Genomic DNA, 25,371 nt, shown 5'->3' on the forward strand with positions numbered 1-25,371 from the left:
TATATGCGCGGCCATGTCTCTTAAAGACTGGTGGACCATGGTTGACAAAAATTGAAAAAAATATAGTTATTATTGATTCAATAAAATGTAACGATTAGTACGTTTAACCTGGTAATGTTTTTATTTTGAATCGTTCTATTCTTAAAGGCTTGGCTAGAACGTGGCCCAAGTGTCCGGTATTATAACGATTATAAGTTTAATTCTGATTTCTATAAACCTGGAGTTATCTGTTCGGATATCTTTTTAATGCCACAGATCTGAACTATAAAAAAGCTATCAGTTATCGCTAGCGGATAATTAAAAGTTACCGTATCAGATCAGATGTAATATCTGGAAATTAATCGAAATTAAACCAAATTGTTTACAATTTGTAGAACCAGATATCAGATATACCTCAAAAGATCAAAATTAGAAGCAATAAACTTTGGTAAACAGACTGTAAAGCCCTCTTCAGTTTGGTGTGTAAACCGAGGGGTCGGACATTCCCAAAAAAAGCTTACGGGATTTCGACGAAGATTTCGCGATTTCATAAAATTTTGCGACTTCGTCTGTGATTTCGCGATTTCTTCAGGGATTTCGCGATTTCGTCAGAGATTTAACGATTTGTTCAGAGATTTCGCGATTTCGTCAAAGATTTGGCCATTTCATAAGATTTCGCGACTTCGTCAGAGATTTTGCGATTTCGTCAAAGATTTCATCAGAGATTTCGCGATTTCGTCAGAGATTTTGCGATTTCGTCAAAGATTTTGTTTGTGATTTCGTGATTTCGTCAGAGATTTCACGATTTCGTCAAAGATTTCGCGATTTCATAAGATTTCGTGACTTCGTCAGAGATTTTGTTTGTGATTTCGCGATTTCGTCAGAGATTTTGCGATTTCGTCCGAGATTACGCGATTTGGTCAGAGATTTCCCTATTTCATAAGATTTTGCGATTTCTTCAGAGATTTTAAAATTTGGTCAGAGATTTTGAGATTTCGTCAGGGATTTCGCGATTTCGTCGGAGATTTCTTGAAAAGTGTACGGGATTTTGTACAAATGTCCGACCCCTCGGTGTGAACTACTAATTACATGACGATGTAATTTAGTAATCAGTCATTGCCTTACTCCCTTTCAGACTGGTTTCGCGCTGTCTGAAATATACATCATGGAGTACCTAGCGGTATTTCACGAGGTCACTTCGAATTTGTTTTTACGATACGAATGCCTAAACAATCACCGATTTTACTGTATATTTATTAAAGGGAAACGCAAGTGGTCATGCAGGGGGAACTATGTTTTCTTCAACAAGCCGTAAGTAGGTTTTCCAAGGATGATTTTATACAGCGCGAAAGCCTTATTCTCCTTGGTGTAGCCACGTGGCGCAATTTCGCTCTCATTCGCGAATTTTTCGATTTTCTTCGCTGAGTTAGCTCGCAATCAACGAATCAAGGAATTTAGGCCTATCTTAATTTATTTATTATGGAGAAAAGAACTGGGTTAGTTTCCGAGAGTTGGACTTTGATATTTTCGATTTAACAATGTTTTGGAATAAAATTATTTGTGAATTGAATATTTTTAATAATGGAAGTTGAAACATTAGGCCTTTGACGCGGTAAATCTCTGCCACTAGCCTCACATTGGATTAGGAAAATTCAACACCACACACACTCCTATATCCCGTCTCCCTTAACAATTTCCCTATCATTATACCCCCTACAGAATATTTATCTTTTTTTATTACATTTATTTTGTAGAAGTTTAGGATCCGATTTGTCGGTAAGCACGGAGACTTCACTTTCCTCGGCCATTTTCGCGACTAAAGAATGCATGGATTTTGCGTAAATACCGCGAGAGGCGCATTTATAGAAAATAAATTCGGCAAATATGGTTCTGCTTTTTTTACAGAGGGAAAAGTTATGGCAGATAGCGCATGCGCAGTCGTTCTTTTTATCTATAAGATAATTTACCCCCCCCCCCCTGCATGGTCACTTGCGTTGCCCTTTAAGTAATTATCAGTGGCGTACATAAAGGGAGGTTTCCGTGTCAAAACCCCTCCCTTAATTTTAACTAAATATCTTTGTTTAACAACTTAAAAATTAGGAATTTTTGTTAAGTATGTTAAATAACCCTTGGTTTACTATAAACGGTTTATGTGAAACAATCCCTAAAGGTCCACATCGGCGTTTATGTAATCATGAGTCAATGTTTGTGATGTCATCGCGTGTAAGGCTACATCCCCAGTAGCAAAATTTAGTCGGGCCAACGTCGACAGAAATTAGTCGGCCGACTTAGTCGGGTCTGAGTCGGCCCACTTAGTTGGATCAAAGTCGGTAGGCTTGGTCAAATCGTAGTCGGCTACCCCGTCGAAATGTCACCGACGCCCGACTGCACTTTTTTGGGTCGGTCGTGAGTCGCTTCGTCGGGGTCGGCCCAACTTATTTCTGAACTGATGGCCCACCGTTATAAAAACTAACCTGCCAATCTTTATTATTATGCTTGCATATCAGTCGGCAAAACTATAATTAGGACGATTGCAGATCAGTCGGCCCTAATATTTTTCAGTCATTTAGCCGACCATTAAAGATCAGTCGGCCTATCCTTTAACCGACCAAAATTGTTGTATTACCGACCCCTATAAAGTTAGTCTCGCAACTGTATTTCGAGGGTTCGTTATACCTGATACCTACGAAAGTACCATATTTCAAATATATGTCAAACTAATGTATTTATTTAAACAATAATTCTTCAATATGTTTTTACAAAAGTATGATTGTTAAAGAAAAGTTACAAAAACTTGGTTACCACAAATACTGTTTAATAAGAAAAGTCATTTAAAATGTATAAAAAGTCAGCCGAACAGATAAAAAAAATATTATACATTTTATTATCAAATACTTATTGACTAAAGGCTGCATTTAAATTATTCAATAAAGCAATATCACAATGTTTAAAAAACGTTATTAATAAAAACATTGACTATTCTGTTATCGAATACTTCTTATTTCTAGCTAGGTATATTTCAAGGCATTAGCACTAAAACTGTATCATTCAATCAATAATGTTTTTCATATATCACAGTTCAAGTTTTGATTCGGAAAGTAATCTGAATAGATAACAAAAACCTACAGCTTTCCATTACACATTTTAAATTTATAACAAATTATTTTAGTTTTGAATACTATAGCCATTTAAGGTCAAACTTTGGACCCTTTAAAAAATTGAAATTAAATTATAATAAATTATTCTAAAACATCCAATCAATTTTATATGAGATGAATATCACAAAAAGTAGTATAAAACTTTAATACCCGTAAATTAACAAATTTTAATACCGAAATAATTTTTCCCTTTAATGAAAAAAAGCTCGGAATTGATAACATAACAATTTCTTGGGTACCTACAACTTTAAAAGATAATGATATTTTATACATCCAAGATAATTAATGTAAAACCATTTAGAGCATTATCAAAGGCCAAAATAACAATTTAACCAGTGTATACACCTACTAAATTTGAAGCTAAAGCAAGTTTTACCGTTTTTAATCACTTTTGTCCTGTTCTTCGTTGTTGTTGTTGTTCATGGGATTTTAGACGACCTCCTTCTCTATCTTTTGAGTGTTTAAACCACATTTTCATGGCAGATTCTACATCCATTTCTATGACAACTTTTAAATAGGTTGACACTTTAACAGCATCTGGAAATACACAGAAATTGTTCAGATGAATTGATTAAAGTGTAATTTATTCATGCCCCGAGTTCAAGAGGGGCCCCCACCGGCCTAATACAAAACCATTCAATATTAAAAATTTATCTTTGAAATAATGAGTAAACGAAGGTATATCTAGGCCCTATTTTCGTATTTCACGTTTTATTACGACGGGTGGACAACGTCGCCGCATTTTTAGTCTAAGCTGATTTCTACCCTCGATAATTTGTTTTCTATCACTAACAGTTTTGGGGACACAGCCTATTTTTATATATTAGTAGACCCTAGTGGTTTGAATGGGCGCATCAATAAAACATCTTCAAGGAAATTGCCAAGAAGTCTTAACTTCCTAAGCAATATACGGACAGACGGTACATTAATAATTTAAAAAATGTATACTGTTATTTTAATGTTAATTACTACAATTAGGCTAGTAGGCTAGTATACTAGTCTTTTATATCCCACTTCAATATTACTCGACTCAAATACTCGATGAAAAATTTCGTACTAGATATCCTACTCGATTGCCTACTCGCACAACGCTAGTGAATTCGAATTGGAATGTAATTAATGGTTATTAATTTTTAAATATATAAAAGTTTATAAGAATTATTTTTGTTTTTAACTTTTTTACAGTTATTTATTTCAATTCCTAGGTGCTAGGCCGACTTTCTCTGGAGCTTAGGCTGATTAATTTGAAAACTTCTGTTACATCTCTAAAGAAGTGAAATCAGATAAAGTGACTGAGATAAATATTTCTAAACATATTTTTATTGTAAAAATTATAGATAAGTTGTTTTAGAAGAATTTTTTTTTAAAGAGTATGTAATATACGAATATATTTTATTCGTAGCTTTGGCTATGGCCTCCATTTTGTGCGGGATTTTTTCTCTAGGGGAAAAAGCATAGGTGACGTCGTGTCACGTGATACTGAAATCACTGTATACACCGAATTTAACTATAGGCGAATATTTTAGGAAAGTTCATGATTTAGGGGGTGCAGTTTAGAAGGTGAATTTGGCGGCCCCCACCACTTTTTACTATTCAACGGGGAGGGGGCCCCCAAAATTAAAAGTGCCAGGGGCCCAAACGTATGTAAAGACGGCCCTGCTTAAAGCATCCTTCAGCTTAAGGTCTTTAAATCAAGCTTTTCATTCGGGCTATTCCAATTGCAGCGAAGAGAAAGTTTTTGAGAAATCAGCTTTTTCAGAACTTGAACTTGAAATATAATCTCCTTCATCCGAAGTAGCCTCCGTCTTCCTTCCACTATTGGCAATACCATCACCATCTTATAACCTAATTTGTTCTGCAAATTCTAACCTCTCATCTTCTATGCCCTCTAATTCATCATCATTTACACCTTCTATACCACCATTGCCTAGACCTTCCGGCCCCTCTAGGCCTACACCTTTGTCATCTTCAACCCTTCTCAATTCGCTTTCTAATAAACCCATATTTTTATCTTCATCCAGTACCACAACAGTATCAGAATCTATATCACTGTCTAAATAAATAATACTTTTAAGAAGGTTCTGTTTATATCTAAGCTTTTGTCTCTTAGAAACGTCCAACGAATGCTTGTAGTAATGTAGTTTGGTCTTTTCCTTTTACATCCATTATATACTAGTACAAGGCTTAGGTAACCCAAGTAAAGCAGTTTTAAAAAGTAGGCTTAATAAACTTGTAGCTTTCTAACAAAAATAAACTTCTAATCTTTGCGTTAAACATATTTTACGGCACAATAATTAATAAAAAATAGTATTACATACCTTAAGGAATATTTTTAGGAATTTAATTTACAATAAAAGCTCGAAAAGAACTTCTAACAAACAGCGCAGATCTCTATCCACCTCGCGGCTGGTAAAATAATGTAACGGTCGTAACCGCGCATTTTTCGTACATCCCAAAGACTGTCGCGAGAAGGATTATATAGTCTTTGCTACAGTTGTAGTTTTGATTAGCAGGAATGACAGTCAAGGTTTTCAGCTCAAAGAAAAATTGTACTCTTAGCTAACCCTAAAAATCAAACAGGTGACAAAAATAAATATTAAATAAGGGAAACTAATATTTATAACAAATTATAGAAGAAGCAGAAATTGAAAAAACTGGCAGCTCTACTACGTTTTTTGTTATAAATTAAAGCGATCCTTTAGGTTTTTACGGCTAAATAGTAAAATCTTTGTCGGTCCGACGTTATTGATAGTTGGGCCAGCCCTAAACTTCACATGCATCTCAAGAATGATGCGCAATGCCTTTTGCCGGATTTAAAATACTTTAAAACAACTTTTATTCAAGGAAAAATGTTGAATAAATGCGCTAAAAATTAGGTCGGCCCGATAGTTGGAAGTGAGTCGGTATGACGCCCAAAATAGGAATCGGACTTTCAACCGACCGTCCGACCCTAATCCTACCAAAAAAACGGATTACGTGTGCTACTGGGGATGCCTCGAGTGACGTTATATTTAAACGAAAAAATGATAAAATAGGAAAATTTAAATACTGGGGTAAACCTTTAATTGGTGAAAACTGAAAAGTATCTATAATGCAAACACTGTCCAGGAATTTAGAGAACGAATTAGCTTAATTTGAATAATAAACTATAAAATAAAATGTCTATAAAATTTTGTTACTTATGGAAAAAAAATTTCAGAGATTTTCAGATTACTTTAAAAAGGTTCACAAAGACCCATACTAGATTGGTACTATAGAAGATTCCTTGGCTGAAAAATTAAATCCTCTGAAAGAAGTTCTTGATGAATTAGCCTTTTTCAATTCCAAAATGTTTCTGGAACAAAAACTAAAATGATGAAAGCATTGGAAAATATAGGTTCCGACAACCCTCTACGACGTGTAAAGGTTGAGGCAACAGCAGTTCAAACGAAATAGTTGTACGATTTTGTGTCACAAATCACAAACAAACTATTTAAAGCTTTGTATATTCCTCGGGATTTTTGAACTGAAGGTCCAAGTTCTTGGGAAAACTACAATGATTTCCTTTAACGTCGTCCTAGAATTGAACAACTGAAGGTTGTAAATGATGCCGCTGAAAGTGGTATTTCACTAATCCCGTCTTTCAATGGAATACTTACCAACCAAGAAGAGCAGAAACAAAACCTTTTGAGAGTAATAGAAAAGCATCGACAAGAGTATCCAAACTCAAATAAATCTACCATGATTCCATGAATACTCAAAAGGGTCTCAGGAAGTGATAAATTTTGTTTATAATACCAACCAGGCTCAACCCTATGTAAATCACTTTAAAATTTAATAATATTATATTTTCTTGATTTTTTTTGTGTTTCTTTTCAACGGGTGCATGAACAATTCCTGGAAAATGAAGACCTTTATTTTTTGTTATCACCCTACCCGAAATACTTAAAACTAAGTACACCTAATATTAGTAATATTATAAAAAATCCAAAGAACTATTTTACAAGATTGGCACTTTTGGCAAGACTAAAAAACGTTGAATCTTCTTTTTGTAACAAAATACTCGGAGCGTCGAATTCTGAAACGGTACCATGATCAAGGACTAAAACCCTGCAAAAGATTGAAAATAACTAAATAAATTCCAACGTCATATATAGAATGTAAACAATCTATTTGTTACAAATACAAATTTTTATTTTTCTACTACTTTTAACAGGGGATGTAGAAAATTAATTTCAGGTTTAATATAAGCCGTATATTAAAGTAAACGACAACAATTTCCAGGCTTTTTTGTATATCAAAGTTAGAACTCGTGAAAGGTAAAACATACATGGTTTTGTGCATGTAATACTTTAATTCAGTGATGCCCAAACGCTGGCCTGCTAGGTCATTTATTTTGGGAAGAGTTAGATTCAAAATGTAAAATATAGTTCGCCAATAAGTAAGCGAATTGTACAGGTATTTTTAATTTTTCGTTTTCTTTTTAGTTTTGTCTAAAATTTCATCTCGTTTTTGTCGAGCTCTACTTTATTTCAAAATAATTTTGTTTATAAATAACAGCATGAATTATATCACGATCACCGTTTTTTGCCCGAGTTAGTTATAAATGTAAGCAGAATGCATTTTCTGAGGGTCAACGAGTGTTTGAATATTTTGAAAAACTGGATTTCATGATGAATTCGTTTCATTCGGATGTTGAATTTGGTCCGCCATCAAAACTAATTGCTTTTCACTGCTCTAAATAAGATTTAATCGTATGTTTCAACCCGATTTTGAGATTTTTTGGTAAGTAACTGATATATAGGAAATACACCTTATAGTTAACACAAGGTTTTCAAAGGCATTTGAAATACCGAAAATAACCAATCTTCGGAAACCTGTTGAAAATCCACAGAGATTAAGTTCGACGAACCCCCAAGCATATCATTTTCCAGATTTAAGCGTCAGTGAAAAACATAGCACTTTCGCCTCGCATCAAGAGTAGCCGGGTTCGATCCCAGCTTGTGGCACTGGGTGAAAACTCGGAACTACTCCTTCCGCGTTGAGTTTGCAAGTTCTCTCCCCACTGGTTTAAGGGGTTTTCCACCGAGATCTTCGGTTTCCCCTTCCATAAAAACTTGTTGAGGTTAACGGTAATAGTTAGTGTAGGGAGCTGTTGGCTCGAACGCGTGGCATGCAGAGCTTGCCACCACCCTCGTACGCATTGTAACCCGGCCACCTGAATTAATGGCTTCAAAAGTCGCTTGATGACTTAGGCCTAAGGTGGTGCCTTGGGTATTAGTCTAGCTGATTATTATGATTATTATAGCTTAAGGGTAAAAAAGTTTGTTGAAATAAAGTGATTTTATTACCTATCATAATCCATGATAGTGTTCAGTCGGTGGGCAATTGTCAAAACTGTGGCATTAGCAAACTCTTGACGTATGGTGTTTTGTATCAGTTCGTCTGTTTCCAGGTCCACAGAAGCGGTTGCTTCGTCCATAACGAGAATTGTGGTGTTTCGCAACAAAGCTCGGGCCAAGCAGACCAATTGGCGTTGACCCACACTATAACATTAATAAAACAAAATTTAATTTCGTTGACTCTTTGGAAGCAACTAATGTCAGTAACGCCATAGCCGTAGAAATAAATTTCTTCCACGTAGTGATCTATTTTATCAAGAATGAGGTTGGCTTAACGAAGCTTCCGGTTCACCTCGTGGTCGATTCCCAGAAGGAAAACCTCACCCTACCACCTTTACCTGTGTAGGATTTCCCCCTTTTAGAGAGAGGGGAAGATACACCCACACAATTGCAGATCAGGGAAACAGACGCTTAAGTTGTGACTTCTAATTCTCTTTTAACCTTGATTTAATATGTGTTCACTATTTTACGTGAATAAGAAAATAATAAATATTTGATACAACATATAACACTTACAAGGAGAGTACCCGAGGTGTTTATTGCCGATTTAGTTCAAAGTCGGCCGTAATGTAGACCTATATGAGATATGAAATTTCCCAAAAGGAGACGTTGCACTACCCCTTCGATTTGCCATGGCAACCGAAAATGTTTTTGACCGCTTACAACCAAAATAAGATTTTTCCCTTATTTTACCCAAAATGTGTTACAAATTTACCCTAAAAATGTTTCAATTTACCCAAACTTGATGAAATTTACCTAAAGGTGGTCCAAATTACACATTTCGTGATTTTCAAAATTTTTCAAAATTTTCGTAGCTAGGACCCTGTGAAACCGAGAAAATCCAATGGTTTTCCAAATTGAGATTTTATTGTTTTAAGTGATCAAAAACATTTTCGGTTGCTATAGCAAAACGAATGGGTAGTGCAACGTCTCCTTTTGGAAAATTTCATATCTCATATAGGTCTACATTACGCCCGACTTTGAACAAAATCGCCAATAATCACCTCGGGTACTCTCCTTGTTAGAGCGTAGTAATATAACGATAGCCTGATGGTTCCATGTTCCCCTGGTTTAGAAGGAGAAGGCACTTTACTGTCGTATTTTGGATCAGGTGCCCGCAGCCAGCGTCCGTGACGTACAGAAATCCGCAAGTGACGACAGACAACGAAGTGCTCTCTAATATTGCATCCTCAAGAATAATTAAAGCTGGTTTTAAAAGTCGTGAAAAAGCAATAATATTTTATAACGGGAGACAATAGGTGGTTCCGAAAAAGAATGTTGGCGCAGAGGCTCATGGGAATCTGTTAGTTTTTCTGAAAGCGTTATCTGCTTCAAATCGTCTGCAGATACCTAGGCCCGCGTATTAGCGGTGTCCATTTATAATGTCTTTTAGGAATGTTGTTTAATAATAATAAATAAATATAATAAGCTTTGCTGTTATATATATATATATATATATATTTCATTTCAGAAAACTGAGTCAAATAAAAGTAACCACCAACATTATGGTATCGGACAAAACAGTTTTGTGAAGAGAACATTAATGATCACTCTACCCGACAAAAAGCCACAAATCACTTTCAAAATGGATATAGAATGTTTAAAGGAGGAAAAGTTTCCAACATTTTATTGAGTACTGGTCAGAGTGAATCAAGTGTTAGTCCATTGTCCGTTTACCTAAAATGCAAGGTACAAGCATCATTTACCTTATCGCGGAAGTATGAAACAGCGGCTAAACTTAATGTAACTACTGGGTCAGTTGAATCTGGAATGTGTAACTGCAAAGCAGGAGCTGGTTGTGTATGCATACACGTTTCTGCCCTCTTGTGGCATATGCTAGATTGCCTAAGGGAAAATAAGCAATTTATACCTGACGATCAGGCGTGCATGGAAAAGGCAAAAGCTTGGGGAGTTCCGAAGGCAAAAGGGGCTCTAGCTACCAAATATTTTAAAAAGTAAATTTTTTTGGCGGCACAAACCAAAAAAAAAATAGTAACGGTTTAATAAGCAAAGCAAATAAATTAAAAAATTATGCTTCCATAAAAAAATTCCCGAGGGGCTAACCACTCTTAGAAAATCTGTACACCGGATTACGCTTAGATTACCACTGCCAAAGGCAGGGACTTCAAAGATTACGCGTAGTCCCATTAGTACAGTCAAAGGTACACTCTGTACACCGATTACGCGGAGTGATCAGCCCCTCGAAAATTCCAAACACCTGAAGATGACGAAAACACGAAAAAGATAATAGAAATACACGCCTCAAGGTTTAAAGAAAGTAACAAGATACTGTTTATTAGTAAAACATTGGAAGAAGTAAGTTTTCAGCCCGTGATACTTTTCATGGAAGATTTACCACCAACCACTAAGGAAGTGCCTGAATTAGATGATAGAATTTCACTGCCCATCAAAATATTTGATATTTGCCACTGTGATAAGAAAGTATTAGAAGTCATAAATAAAGTCAAATAAAATAAAAAAGGGGTGCCTTTGGAAAAAAATTGCAGCGGACGAGAGATAAAATACCGACGAATAATGCAGCATTAATCGTCGGTATTTATCAGATGATCTGGAGACCTTTTCTACAGAAATCGGTCAGCGAGCGATAAATTTTTTGTCGACGGACTGAGCGACCACTCCGTAACTACAATTGTTCTGAATTTTGGAAATGGGTATTCTACTCCTCTTATTCGGCGATGTAGTTACTAGATCAGTCGTTCAATGGTATGAACGACGGAGATTTTCAACCAAAAATTCCTCCTATGAATTTAGCCAATCACGACGTCCGTTGCAAAGGGTTTTGCAATGAGCTGCTGCCGGTCAGCTGAGGAAAAAACCCAAACAGCACACTCTGCGTCACACGTGGTTATTGTTGGCTTCATATTGTCGTGTTTTAGGGTTAATTTCATAATTAAAATTAAAATGGCAACTAACAATGGGAAAAGGTCGGGGAAAATATCGGATATACAAAGAGAAATAATGGTGAATGATATGAGTAGTAATCCGGAGTTTTTATCATCAAAACAATCGCAAACGTTCACAAAAAAAGGCTTAATGTGGGAAACATTAGCTAACACGCGAAACAGTGATGGAAGTGGTAAACAAAAAAGTGTAATTTAAATCGAAAGCTTGTGATTCATCACTCTTTGTCTTCTTATATCTCGACGACCTAACCTTAAAGCTATTTCAGCTAATCTAAATATTTGCAATTCGATTACTGCTTCCGCCATTTTATTGAGAATATTGGTCGGTGAGATCTTAACTACACCATCAGACCATGTCGTTCACTGAACGATAAATTCGGGTAGTTACCTAATATTTGTTTTAATCTTAGTATGCCTTTCATAGCTTTTATTCGTAAATAATATTTCAACCATATATTTAAAATTACCTAAATTAGTTTTTACCGTTAATTTTTTTATTATAATTAAACATCTAAAATAAACCTCAGCTTGCTAGCTGTGTAGTATCGCAGATTCCCTAAATTCCTTCAATTTTAAATTCAAATTATTTCCGTCTACTATAAAAGAAAATAATTATCAATATAATTCCTATAACGGCCACAGTTCAAAGGGTCAGAATAACAAGGCGTTTTTATGTAAACATTTTCAACTTATAAATATGTTAATCAGTTTGCATAAACGCATTGACAACTATTTTCGATTATTCATTTCATACAATAAAATATTTTGTATTTTAAAATTATTATACAAATAGCCAAACAGATTGAAGAAATGCATATTCTAACTAAACCATTTCCTAATGTCTGTTACTTGGGATTTACCAAGCCCTCAATGCTACCCTTCAAACTTAGTTCTTTTCTGAATTCACAGTTTAAGCGGAAATTTATTTTAGTTCTTATTATTGGAATGATTAAAGTCTCAATGAAGTTAAACTTTAATTGTCATTTAACAATTTTAGTTAAAACCCTAAAAAAACTTCAGCCTGCAGATTCGAAAAGACCTAGGGTACGTTCAGCAGCAGTCAACGGAAAAAAACCCGATGGGTTTGATATTTTCCACCGATGAGCTTTTTCGTCATAATGACGTCGTAAGTTGCTGAACGCTTTTATTCAGTCATCGGTGTTTTTTAAAATGGCGTAGCTTTTATAGTACTTTTACGTCAGTAATGACGTCAGTCATCGGAAAAACCGACTCTTCCAGCCGATGACTTCGGTGAGTAACCGATGACTATCGTGACGTCAAAACCGGAAACGCGAAAAAGCGTACAGTAGGAAACCGATGTCACCGATTAGTAATCGGTGAGTCCGATGAGCTCTGCTGAACGTAGCCCTAGATGAGTATTTTAACAAACCTCAAATTATTTCCACCTTCAGTGATCTCGTGAGATAGTCCTTTTTCCAGTGACTTGATGAATGTCTTCAAATGCGAGTGCTCCAGAGCCGACCAGATTTCTTGATCCGAGTATTTGTTGAAAGGATCCAGATTCAGTCTTAGTGGGCCGGAGAAGAGAACGGGGTCCTGAGGAATGATGGTCAGTCTGGAGCGGAGGTCGTACAGGCCCACTTTGGCGATGTCCACGTCATCGATCAGGATTTGACCAGACGAGAGTTCGATTAGTCTGAATAATGCCATAGTAATGGATGATTTTCCGGCTCCAGTGCGACCCACTATGCCAACCTACGAAAAACATTTATCATTAAATTGTATGGCTTTGTCAGAGAATTTCTTATGTTTCAATTTATTTTAATTTAAAGAAATGATCATTATTATTTTTTTTAATATATCATCTTCTTACACTTTAAATTTACCGCACAGGCATGCGTCTTCAACGATTGTGAACGATGGATAAAATTGTTTTTTGTGCGTTGTTTCAGTGCGCAAATCTTCACTTTTGATATTTAATTAAATTTCCAATTAAGTTAAACGATCTTAGTTTTAGACTATAAAAGAAGGTTGATATTATAAATTTATATTTATTGGGAAAATTAACGAAAATTATGATTGTTTGACAATTTATGTAATGTTTATATTTCCATGGAAATTTGTGCAATGACGATGAATAAGATTAAGTTGTGATAGCTATTGGGCGCGTCAAAATTCTAAGAAGGAATTCTACTGAGAAGAGTTCTTCGATAGAAATTTTCTCCCCGTGGGAACTTGCTGAAAAGCGTCAAATGTAAAAAGATTCTTCTAAAGATGGCGGCTTACCAGAATGCCACGAACGTTATAAACTAAGCATTTGACAATAAATATTATTTTTACACGATTTCACTCCAATATATGAAGAAAATAATTATTTTTTAATTTAAAAGGAAATATTTAATTAACTAACCATTCGATTTCATTTTCGTCCAAAAAATTTCATACTGTATATTTTCTTCAGCATCAAGTATACTGAATAGAATATTAGCTGCCATTGTTATTTAAAATCCCCCCCCCCAAGTGATAATACTCACTATTGATGGAAGAATTCTTTTAGGCTAAATTCCAAAAAATTGCTTTAAACTATCGCGGTCATTTTCAAAGATACATGTGTTAATGGAGCTTTGAAAAGCCCTTAAATATTAACTGTGGGTCATCGATGTACCCACGGAGTTATAGTTCGCCGCTTGATTTGTTAAATTTATTATCTTAATAATTTTTCGTATAAAAACCTTTTCTTTGGAACGTATTTCGAAGGAGATGTTATTCAGGACTAGGTCAAGTCCTTCTCTGTATCGAGCGCAGCATTCTCTGAACACAAGTCGTCCTTCATTAGGCCATGAAGGAGACAGTGCGAGTTCGGTGGTTTTCCAGGAAGCTTCCGAAGACAAATGAGAGTACTCGTGAATGCGCTCCACTGAGACACTATGGTTTTCAACGTTGATTGTATTTTTTACCAATTTTGGAATAAGTTGTAAAATCTGCAGGTATAAATATTAAATTTTCACAAAAAATAGCTAAATTGAAACTTGTTTTTAAGTTTTTTACATAATATATTAATCTGATTTAGTTGTTTGGCTTCAATCATAGTTTAAATTTATTGGTATAAATTGTATCCGGCCACAACTACATTTTCCACGATAAATATCAGATAATGATAATTCTTCGAAATCTGGGTCCTGAAGTAGTTTTTTTATAAACCGATTTTTATTAGTACGATTCATGAAAAATACTATTCTTGCAGTTTTAAAGTGTTCTACACAGTACAATATTCTGAAAGGGAACTATTTTATGTTAGAACGTTTACCCAAAATTTGTTCTACAAAGCACAACTTTATTTGTTTTTGACGATTTTTTAAAAAAATTAAATTTAGTAACCCAGTAATTTGCAAGGCGTTTATATTAATTTAAAAATTAATTCTATTTAACCGTCCGCTTTGATAAATGCCTCACGCTATTGAAGTCCAGTTTGCATGGAAGTGTTCAAATTAAAAATTATACGATGTGTTTCTGAGTCTGTTCGCTACTGAAAAAAAACCGCACTGATCATTAAATGACATGTCAAGTTGGCTCGCTACTAAACTCTGAGTCCCTAACTAAGAGGAACCAGATCCCTCTGGATTTAAGGTTTTAGTTTTAGCTTATTTCCCCTTGTTAATGATTTGAATTGATTTATGAGTTGGTATCTTGATAATCCACGGAGTTCGAGCTCAGCACGTCTGTCATCCCACCCTAACGCTGATTGTTTGCGAGCAGCAAATTGGAACTGGGAGGCTCTAACATTATTAGAACGGCTTCAAGGTGTCTTGCGCTAAGCATAAAGTGCAAAATCTAAATAAATATATTCTAAACAAGGCAGGCTGTATAAGAAATATTTTTCAAGATTTCAAATTGATGACGATTTTAGTGTGATCCCAGCTTTTAGTATTAGGCAGCCTTAAAATATTTTTTTTTATCCAGAGCAATTTATCCACCCACAAATCAATATTGTACAGAAATAGTATTTCGGACGAAGACCACCACTTAATCGAGTATTACAAAGGACCACTTAGTCAGGCTATTAAATTGAATACAGAGGGCATCTGATTTTTCTTGGACAGTATTTTTTAATTTCTTTATTTCTTAAAAATTTAAAAAGATTTTCATTTTCTTCAAAATATTTTTAAAAAAAAAATTTCATGTGCTTCCAACATTTTTTTTTCAACCGGTGGTGATAGAACAAACTTCAATGAGAAAGTTGTAAATCATAATTCAAAATGTATTAATAAAGTGGTTCGGTTGAAAAACGATTTTAGAAAAAAAAACTTTGATTTGAGGCAAAATTAAAGAATTATGATATACTGATGATCTACCATGAAAGTAATTTACGAAATTATCAAAGAGGGCTACTGCATCCTATGACTAACTTGGTTTTTTCTTGACCCCAAACTTTATTTTTATGTTTTCAAGTATACTTTCTTATTGAACGTTTTCATATAACACTTAGGCCTACCTGTAAAAAAATTTGGAAAAACATTAAAAACCTTTTCAAATTTCTTAAATTCAGAAATTCCAAGTTTTCGATTTCATACGAATAAAATTAAATTCTCAAAACTTTACCTATAATAATTTATAGTTAGGGCTTACAGATTATTAAATTCTTTAAAAAAAAGTATATAATTCTTCTATATCTAAATAGAACTTCACATAGTTCGGTGCGTGAACACAGTTACATTCTAGAATGTTTTTCTAAAACCTAATAATATGATATTCTACATTCAATTGTATAGTTAGAAAATTATGGACGATAATCTGAATTTGACAGTGTAAATTAGAGTTATATATATTACCTTTTTGAATAGAATGTGTGCAGCTCTATTAATCACAACAATATGTTCTCAATTAAAGACAAGCGCTATTTCGCTGAGAGTGTAGGCTTTTTGTTGGATTGTATTATTGAATCTGATAATGTCATTCCGCCTTACTGTTCTAATATCTCAGTTGAGGATACTCACTAAATAGACGTTTGCTATGATGAACCCAACAACACCTGGTGAAATTAAACCTTTGGCAATTGTGGTGTAAAGTGCAGCGCAATAGAGAAAGGAATTTCCCACCATTGCTAATCTTAAGTCCAGCCACCTGTTTGGGAAGAATAGATCAATATATTAATCTGACAAAGATAGTGCGATAACAATAAATACATATAATATTAATAATTGATTATGAAATATAATATCGAAAAATATATGAATCAAAAGCTTAAAGGTTTGGCCCCCGCGTTCATAACATTTGATTGGATTATAGTCGCTCAATATCTTCCGTAGTTTCAAAATGATGTAACCTTGGGTCAATTTTGAGTGATTGTTAAGTTGTTCTCGAAATCTTTCTTAACCAAGGTTGGGTTTTTTGCATTCCATGTAACACAGTTCATGAAAAAGGGATGATTTGAGAATAATGAAAAAGGACCGAACTTTTAACGGAAATTTTTTTGTGTGTCTATATTATTTTTTATTTACAATCACAGGGCATACCAAAACCTTGTATGAACAAGGACTGTAATATTGAAATGAAATAATAAAACACAAGCGTACTCAAGTATGTGTTACTTGTAAACGCATAGTGTTTAATGTAAAAATAACCATTGTACAAAAACATTTCTGTGCAATAGTGGTTTTTAAAATAATTGAATCAACAAGGATGACCAATTGTGACACCAAATTATGAATAACATCTGCATTTACTGAGTTTTCAGAGTTTATAATAGTCGTACATGAATAATTTTCTTTGTAAACAACTAAACATTTTCCCTACGTGAAACCAAATATGTTACCTTTCAGTCATTTCTGTCATATAATTAACAGCAATGCTGCTGTCGATGAGTTTGCGACACTCGGCCAGAAACCTGGGAGACGCCCGGCAAGCTCGGATGATAGTCAAGCCACTGAGAGATGTCGAGAAGTGGGAAACCACAAAAGAATGTCTTGTCGACGAAATATTCTTCAATTGCCGACTGACGGCGACGTAAAATCGCTATTAAAAGAATTTCTAACATATATCATACACGTTGCATTTATATGACACCTATATTATACAGGGAAACAAGAAAAATGTTCTTCAAGAAATTTTGTATTAAGTTTATATTTAACGGCCTTATCCTGGCATAATTAATATAAGTGTACTTCGACTTTTTTATAACGTAAACCACACTTCTTCCGAACCCGTTTCCCGCCAGAAAAACGAAAAGGTTTCACAAGGAACAGTCATGTTTGAAAACACTGGAGATTATATACTAGCCTTCTACTTTTTCTAAACATGGCCGTTCCATGTGATATCTCCACACTTGCAGTCTCTGTTACGCCTATTTTTTGCAAAAGGAGTAGAGCGATAAGACTGAAAAGTGCCTTTATTAATAAATACCAATTAAGAGACACTAGGCACTTTTAATTCGGTTTTGGTTCTTTATCTCATCAATAATGAGAAAGGCACGGTCATTTAAAATGTGCTGATGAAGGTATTTGAATTCGAAATGTTTAATAGTAATAATCAGCTTTTCAAAACAATAGACACTATGCGACTTATATACAGAGTGTCCTTATTTGCTCTGACTGGGAATTTTCTCAAAACCTACAAGAGTTAGAGTTACAAAATGTTTACGGCATTATGTCTAGTATGGAAACGCTTAAAATAAAATGTTTCACATTTTTGAAAAATTTATTTTTTGGCGGGTAGGTGTCAGACTGAAAATTCCAATGAGAAAATTGTAGGGCACTGTCGAAAATGTACTTAGAAACAAGACGGCCATGGCCGTAGTTTTACCTCTCCTCGGAAAAGTTTGTCCAAGGAGAAATAACAGGAGGACTGACTCAGCCTTTTTCTATTTAAGTTTATTTAGAAAGGAGATGCTACCGTCACCTGGCTGTCGTACTGTACTAAATAGAGCGGAAAATTTAATCTTCTGTTATTCCTCCATGGTTTGTCTATGATATTATATTTTTAATTTGAAGACGTGGAAGTCAATGTCTCAGGTGTAAAAGATTCTTGTCCCCGACGATATTTTAAATAAAAACCATAAATTAGTTCTAATTTAATTTCTTAATTAGAAAAATTATAGACTTAATTGACGTTATTAAGTTTAACAAGTCGGACCAGGCCGTAATATTAGTTCCACATCAGTGTATTCAAATTTCGATAATGTAACACGAATTGTTTTCGAGTTATTAGCACTCTCTTGCAATTTTCTCTTTTAGACAGGGTGATTTTGGTAAAAACTTTATCGACTTCCTATTACCTAAAATCCGATCGGGTTCAAGCTATTTATATCTAAAACGTGACGGGGAATACTTTTCTAATTTGAACCAACTTTTTAACACTTACGGTTCTCGACATACTTTTTGTATGACCTTGAAGACATGGTTAAAGGTCATCGACATTTTCATAGGTTATTCCCCTTCACACTCTATGCGACCTAAAAGTTTGAAATTCGTACCTAAAACAGTTTGAGATATTCACCCTGGTTCATTTTTTAGTGGACACCCTGTTTAATAAATTTACGTTAGTAAGACCTCGTAACCGTAAACGGTGGTTCGGGAGTAGAACACTCGCGGTGGCCATATGGGTTTTTGTTCAATAGACAAGTAGCAACATTTGAAATCCTCTACGAAATAATTTATATCGAACAGAAAATCCCGTTATTTAAATTTAAATAAGAATTAAAATGTAAAAGTCTTTTAACTATTAATATACGCGTCCGCTTAAGGTGAATATCTAATTTTCAGTTATGCTTAATAGGTATCGGCTGTTTTGTAGAAGAGCACTCGCCTGCCAAATAGAATAGCCCGGGTTCAAAAACCCACCCGACGGTATAGTAATTTTATAATAAGACGTATAGCGTAAAAATTTGGATGCTAAGACGTTTATCGTGATCCTTAGTGCTCTGTCCGTCCCCAAAGACAATCAGTAGAAGTTGAAGAGTGAAAACCCCGTACACGCACAACCACAACACCCACACACGTGGCAACACAACACGCGCAACACCAACACCACACCCACCCACGTCACATCGCGAATTTACATTCCGGCGTTTAAAAACCATTAACCCTTTTCCAAAATTCAATAAACTGTGAACGCGCTTTTTATTAAACTTTGTCCCGAAACTGAGAACACGTTTGCAGCCAATGTCATTGAATCCAAGAAGATACGAGGTGATGAATAAACAAGTTTTTCATATGGGGCAATATCCGGTTTTGTGCGCAAATTAAAAAAATTCTTAAATTAGGTTCATTTCAAAGATAATTCATACAATAATATCAGAGAATTTACATGTAAGGTTTAATGATATCTCCATTGGCCAAGATGCATGTTTCGGCACGAAGGAGCATCTCTCGAAACGAGCCGGCGATCATATCAGCAGTAAGAAGTGCGAAGGCTGCAATAATTCGTTATCGTTAATCATCTATGCTCGCAATGGGTGTCTCGTTAACTCTTTCTTTGATGAACCCCATAAGTGAAAGTCCATCGACGTTAGGTCTGAAAACCTCGGAGGCCATCGAACGGGACCATTTCTAACAATCCAACGCTGAGGGAACTCGTTGCTGAGATGCTCCGCAACACATTGAGGTTTATACATTACCGTCGTGTTGGTAATATAGTTGTTTTTAATTTTTCAGAGGAATGTCTTCTTACGCGTCTGCCACTTCGTTCTGAAAGAGTGCCAAGCAGTTTTGTCTACTATCTCCCACCAAATCCGCCCGAACATTCAGTTGAAATTGTATATGATTATTATGTTGTTACGGCGGTTGAAAGGTCAATATCTCCCAAAGGAGAACTCGTCGGTCACCAGAAGTTGAGTGATGAAATTTGGTGGAGGGTAGCTAGATACGGATGGAAGTGGTGGTTGTGAAGAGTTCTTGAAACGTAGTTCCTTGATAACCTAAGATCGTCGCTTGCACATTTAAAGGTTGCTAGAGGGTACGCAGCAAAGTAGGCTAGAACGATTTCTTTAATGTGGCGTTTTGAACGACCTTGTCCACGGAACCTGGGATTGACGTTTCCGTGGTTGTCGAAGTCTCGAACAGCTCCAAGAACAGTGTTGTGCCTTGGTCATCTGCCAGGATAGCGAATACTTAACAATTTACTTACTCTATAAGCGTTACGATTGGCTTCTCCGTAAAATACCTCGACCATAAAAGCGCGCTGCACACGAGAATAAAGTGTCATAATTGTTGATTACACTCAATAAATGTTAGAGAATGGTTTAAAACTAAAAGATTTCGCTTTTAATAGTATCTGACAACTGACGTTTGTGCAAAAGATACAGTAAAAGTTTTATTAGTTGGCCTCCGGTTTTTTTCATTTGATGCTAACCATTAAGCAACGATACGTCCTGCACATACTCGTTTTTATGTACAAAGTCTATTACAATCAAGTTCCGGAGTATCTGGCTCGACGATTTACGCGTGTTTCGTCGATACATAATTATAGTACTATGAACAGCGTTACATCATTTTACTTGAAAAAACTACCACCAACGTTTGCCAAAAGTAGTCCAAGATGTCGTGGAATAACTTTATGGAATGCTCTTCTGACTAAACTCATTTCCAGCAACCCTTCGTTTTCAAAATTTAAAGATCATGTTAATGACTTTATTTTCACATTTGCTTAACTTTGTATTTTATTGTTATTATTATTCAAATGTTAAAAAAAATTTAAAACTTAATGTACACTGGATCCAACTGGAAATCAGTATAGTCATACTGAGTTGGATATCCATAATAAAGCCTTATTATTTTTATTATTATTATTATTATTATTATTATTATTATTATTATTATTATTATTATTATTTTTATTATTATTATTATTATATTATTATTATTGTTATTATAAATCACAAGCAAAAACATATTTTAACACTTATATAAATTTGCGCACAAAATTGCTTTTTTGATCGCCTCATATCTTCGTGAAAAATTGGTCTTTTTCAATGGAATTTTTTCTTTGTACAATATCGACAGTGCTCTACAACGTTTTCAAAAAATATATACAATTTTCAAAAACGTGAAATTTTTTCTAATTGTTCTGGAAATTTGGATTTTGAGCGTGCCCATATTCGAAATAATACACAGTTAGAAAAAAAAGTTTGATTATAAACCCCCATTGTACTTAAAGAAAATTCCACAATTTCAAACCCTCCAAAATCCTTTAACGGAAATTTTCAAACCCACAAGGCTTAAAAATGAGCACTTTTATGATTATAAATTGAACCATTAGAAACCCTTTAAAAACTTCCTAGGGTTTGCAACAAACCCCCCCCCCGTGTATTTATAGATTACATTAAAATTTATTAATTTAATTTACGGCTTGGTAACAAACTTTGGCGATTGCATCGGGCGCGTTTCGAACCCAAGCCCTCTAACACGACAGGCGGGCGTTTTACCACAGAACCACCGAAAGATGTAGGATTGCAACGATGTTTAGAGAAACCATTTTGTGGGAAGTCCGTCTTCCTTTACGTTTTATGAAATTATTATACGGCTTGATATCAAATTTTGGCGTAGATGGCGTGAGATAATTTAAAACGTGCAGGGTTTGAAAAGGGTTTTAAAAAGTGATAAATTATTATTTTTTTCTATAGGTTCTTAAATGGTTTTCCATTGACCTATAGGGGTTTCCTTTAAACATTTCAACCCTTTTCAAACTATGCAAGTTGCCAAAACAAACCTTAAGGGTTTATAATTTTCTCCTAAACCTCTTTTAAACCCAAAGCAAACCCTAATAAAACCCATGGAAACCCTTTTTTTCTAACTGTGTACCCAACCATTTCGCAGTTTTTGAGAAAATGACCAGTCAGAGCAAAAAAGACAACCTGTAAATAGTATAATCAATATAAAACATATGTTAACGAGTTTTATTGCGTAGAAAGGGTGAAAAGAACTTTATACCACGCCAGTTGACAGATCCCTTCGCCCACTACTACCCTTAACCGTAACCGTGCGTTTTACTGGTAAAAAATTACTCTTTTGAAATGACCGTAGAGATTTATAATTAACCAAATACACTTACTTGGAAAATAGCAGAAGCCGATACGACTACAATGACAGCTATTATAAATGCTGGGAGTCCAATACACACTCCTACTATGGTAACTACAAATTCTAAAAATGCCGTGGGGCATAATCGTAGAGACTGTTGTAGGTCATTGTCAACGATATCAATATCCATGGAAAAGCGATTTAGCACTCTTCCCGTGGGAGTAGTATCGAAGAAGCTTGTTGGCGAATGAAAAATACTCCTCAACATCAAAGAATGCAAAGCCAGGGACGCGCGCAAGATTGCTACTGCGAAATTTATATTCACAAAGAGCCACATAAAACTGTAACCGAACCCTAAGACACCATAAACTGTCAAACGCAAATCTCTCAGGGAAGTGTCTTGGGCATCGCCAGAGCTTGCATCTTCACTCCACAAAGCCAGCCAATATGAAGAATACACGACCAATGAATGTTGGATTGCCGAACCAGCGAGCATAAGTGAAATGAAGTGGACACCCATTGCTTTGAGAAAATCGCGGTACACAACGAATGACACCTAAAACCAGTTGAGCTTTTAGATATTTCAGAATTTAACTAAAAGTACTTTGTCTTACAGTGCCTTTTTTAATTTTTTCTTCACAAATAATATTGCATAATTTTGTTTCGTTGTTATTCAGTTTAACCACTGACGATTCTTCTTCTCTTGAGCGATTAACCCTAGGATTGAAAAATAAGACGAATCACGTTTAAAAAAAAGATAAAATGTAATTTCAATTTATTAGGTACCACTAGGATTCAGAATATAAATTAGATGTAGATAACGACCCTAAAGCCATCAAAGCTGAGGCTCTAAAGGGCATATATATTACAACACATTAAACCCCAAAAAATATGTTTGATTAAAACAGATACAGATATATTTAAAAAAATAAAATCCTTTGCAAGAACTATATCTTCACCCTTACTGAAGCACGAGTACTCTTAATTCAGATTTGATCTTTACGAAACTTTCATTTGGCTATATAATTTGTCATCGGTGTTATTTAACATACCAAGGTCCTTCTTCACGGTCGTTCATGTTATTTTGATTTTGCTCATTCGTATCCATATGATTTATAAAGAATTCGTGAGCTGCTCCGTCAGTGTTCATAATTTGCTTAAAGGTTCCTTTATCGACGATTCGGCCGCTGTCCATGAAAAATATTTGATCTACTTGTGGCAGAAATGTCAAGTTGTTCGTTACGAAGACTCGAGTCTACATAAAAAAGTCTTCAAATGGTCGGTATCTTTTGAAAATAAGTGCTACTTAGATAATATCTCACTTTGTCTCTGAGAAGTCCATTGGAACTTATAACCTGGTCGAAGATATGTCTACCAACGTGAGCATCCACAGCTCCCAAAGGATCATCCAACAAATAGATTTCGTCGTTCAGGTACACAGCTCTGGCTAAACTCACCCTCTGTTTCTGACCTCCACTCAGGTTGATTCCCTAAATTATTAGAATAGTCCAAATTAAAAACATAAATAAATAAAGTCACTTGACAGTGATTTGGCGTACTAACTTTTTCGCCTATTTCGGTGCGATCGAAGGCAGGCATCATTTCCAAGTCGACTTCCAATGCGCAAGCCTTGATCACTTCCTGGTATCTTTCCTCATCCATCGGCTTCAGAAACAAAATGTTTTCTTTGAACGAAGTGTTTAAAATCCACGGCTGTTGAGGCACGTATCCAACGGTTCCCTTAAAATATATTTCAACCATTAATCTATGGTATTAAAGGCAAGTTCATGGATAGCTAAATTTTGGTCTTAAAACAATGGCATAGACTTAAAATGCAAAATAAAATGTTTAATAAATTTTTATTGCAATTAGTTCAATTGCTATCATTAAATAATTAACTGTAAATTTGAAGAGTAGACGCCTAAGCGATAGGCTTCTCCGTGAAACGACTGGACAGGATGTTTATTGGATAATAGTACGGGTAAAAGAGGCCTAAAAAGAGCTCTCCAGCGGCAAAATTCGTCCCAACTTGCAATGTGGCCTAAAAATTCTATTTTGATGTCTACTTTGAGGATCCGATGAGTCCTTAGGGGCAAGGGGGACATTGTGGTCGTCCGGGGATAAATTTGTAGACACGGGTGGTGGTTTAAATGAATATTTTCGAACTTTTTGAAAAAAAAACACCATTTACGGTTCGCACATATTTCGTTATAGCTCAGGAACTATTCATCCTACGGAATTGTGGTTGGTCTCATTCGATTCGGCACAAAGTAATACGCACGATTCGAAAGTATGGTTGGCCCTGGCCAAATGGTTGATATACCTTTTCAACATTTAGTTAAATTCCAAAAAAAAACCTTTGTTTAGTGTACTTTTGGTCAGACCTCCGAAACTATTAGTCCCAGCAATCCGCGGCGTGTCTCATTCGACTCAACGTTAAAACATAGTACAGAAACGATACCCAACTTGACCGGATTGCTAAATTTAACATTTGGGGATTTTTTTTTTCATATTAGAGAAAAAACCACACGATTCAGTACAAATTCGACCATAACTCGGAAACGGTTCATCATACGGGCATGTGGTTGGTCGCATTCGAATCAGGGTGAAATGTTCCATCGGGAACAACACCAAACACGGCTCAAGTCGGTGAAAGCAAATTTAGGGGGCAACTGCCCCCTCCTGCCCCCCTTGCCCCCCCCAAAAACTGTGTTGTCCACCCCGCATCGCTGCGGACTCATTGGATCCTCAAAGTAGACATCAAAATATAATTTTTAGGCCACATTGCAAGTTGGGACAAATTTTGCCGGTGAGCTACCCTCTTTTACCCGTACTATAAGGGGACGCGAAGCTGGGATTGGCTGTTTTCGATCGTCTCTTTTTCACGATTGTAGGAAATTAGCTTTCCCTAATCGCCTTTTCAAGTTTTCATGTAAATATAAAATGCCACGAATTA

At 35.3% G+C, this 25,371-nt stretch overlaps 1 protein-coding gene across 1 annotated transcript in view; it reads right to left on the reverse strand.

Moving 5' to 3' along the window:
• Positions 1 to 7,026: 7,026 nt before the first annotated feature.
• The window catches only part of LOC149946021 (ATP-binding cassette sub-family C member 1-like), a 71,002-nt gene continuing 52,657 nt past the window's right edge, over positions 7,027 to 25,371 (reverse strand). Inside the window, exons 15-25 of the mRNA XM_090171604.1 lie at positions 23,979 to 24,155; positions 23,738 to 23,905; positions 23,468 to 23,670; positions 23,030 to 23,132; positions 22,447 to 22,971; positions 17,216 to 17,415; positions 16,398 to 16,524; positions 14,136 to 14,384; positions 12,833 to 13,158; positions 8,468 to 8,662; positions 7,027 to 7,226 (exon numbers count right to left, since the gene is read on the reverse strand). Of these exons, the coding sequence (XP_090027730.1) occupies positions 7,112 to 7,226; positions 8,468 to 8,662; positions 12,833 to 13,158; positions 14,136 to 14,384; positions 16,398 to 16,524; positions 17,216 to 17,415; positions 22,447 to 22,971; positions 23,030 to 23,132; positions 23,468 to 23,670; positions 23,738 to 23,905; positions 23,979 to 24,155 (2,388 nt within the window). The 3' untranslated portion in view covers positions 7,027 to 7,111. The remainder of the gene's footprint in view (positions 7,227 to 8,467; positions 8,663 to 12,832; positions 13,159 to 14,135; positions 14,385 to 16,397; positions 16,525 to 17,215; positions 17,416 to 22,446; positions 22,972 to 23,029; positions 23,133 to 23,467; positions 23,671 to 23,737; positions 23,906 to 23,978; positions 24,156 to 25,371) is intronic.

Source organism: Leiobunum rupestre, chromosome 4, assembly GCF_980474605.1.
Source record: "Leiobunum rupestre chromosome 4, qqLeiRupe1.1.hap1, whole genome shotgun sequence".
Lineage (NCBI taxonomy): Eukaryota > Metazoa > Arthropoda > Arachnida > Opiliones > Sclerosomatidae > Leiobunum > Leiobunum rupestre.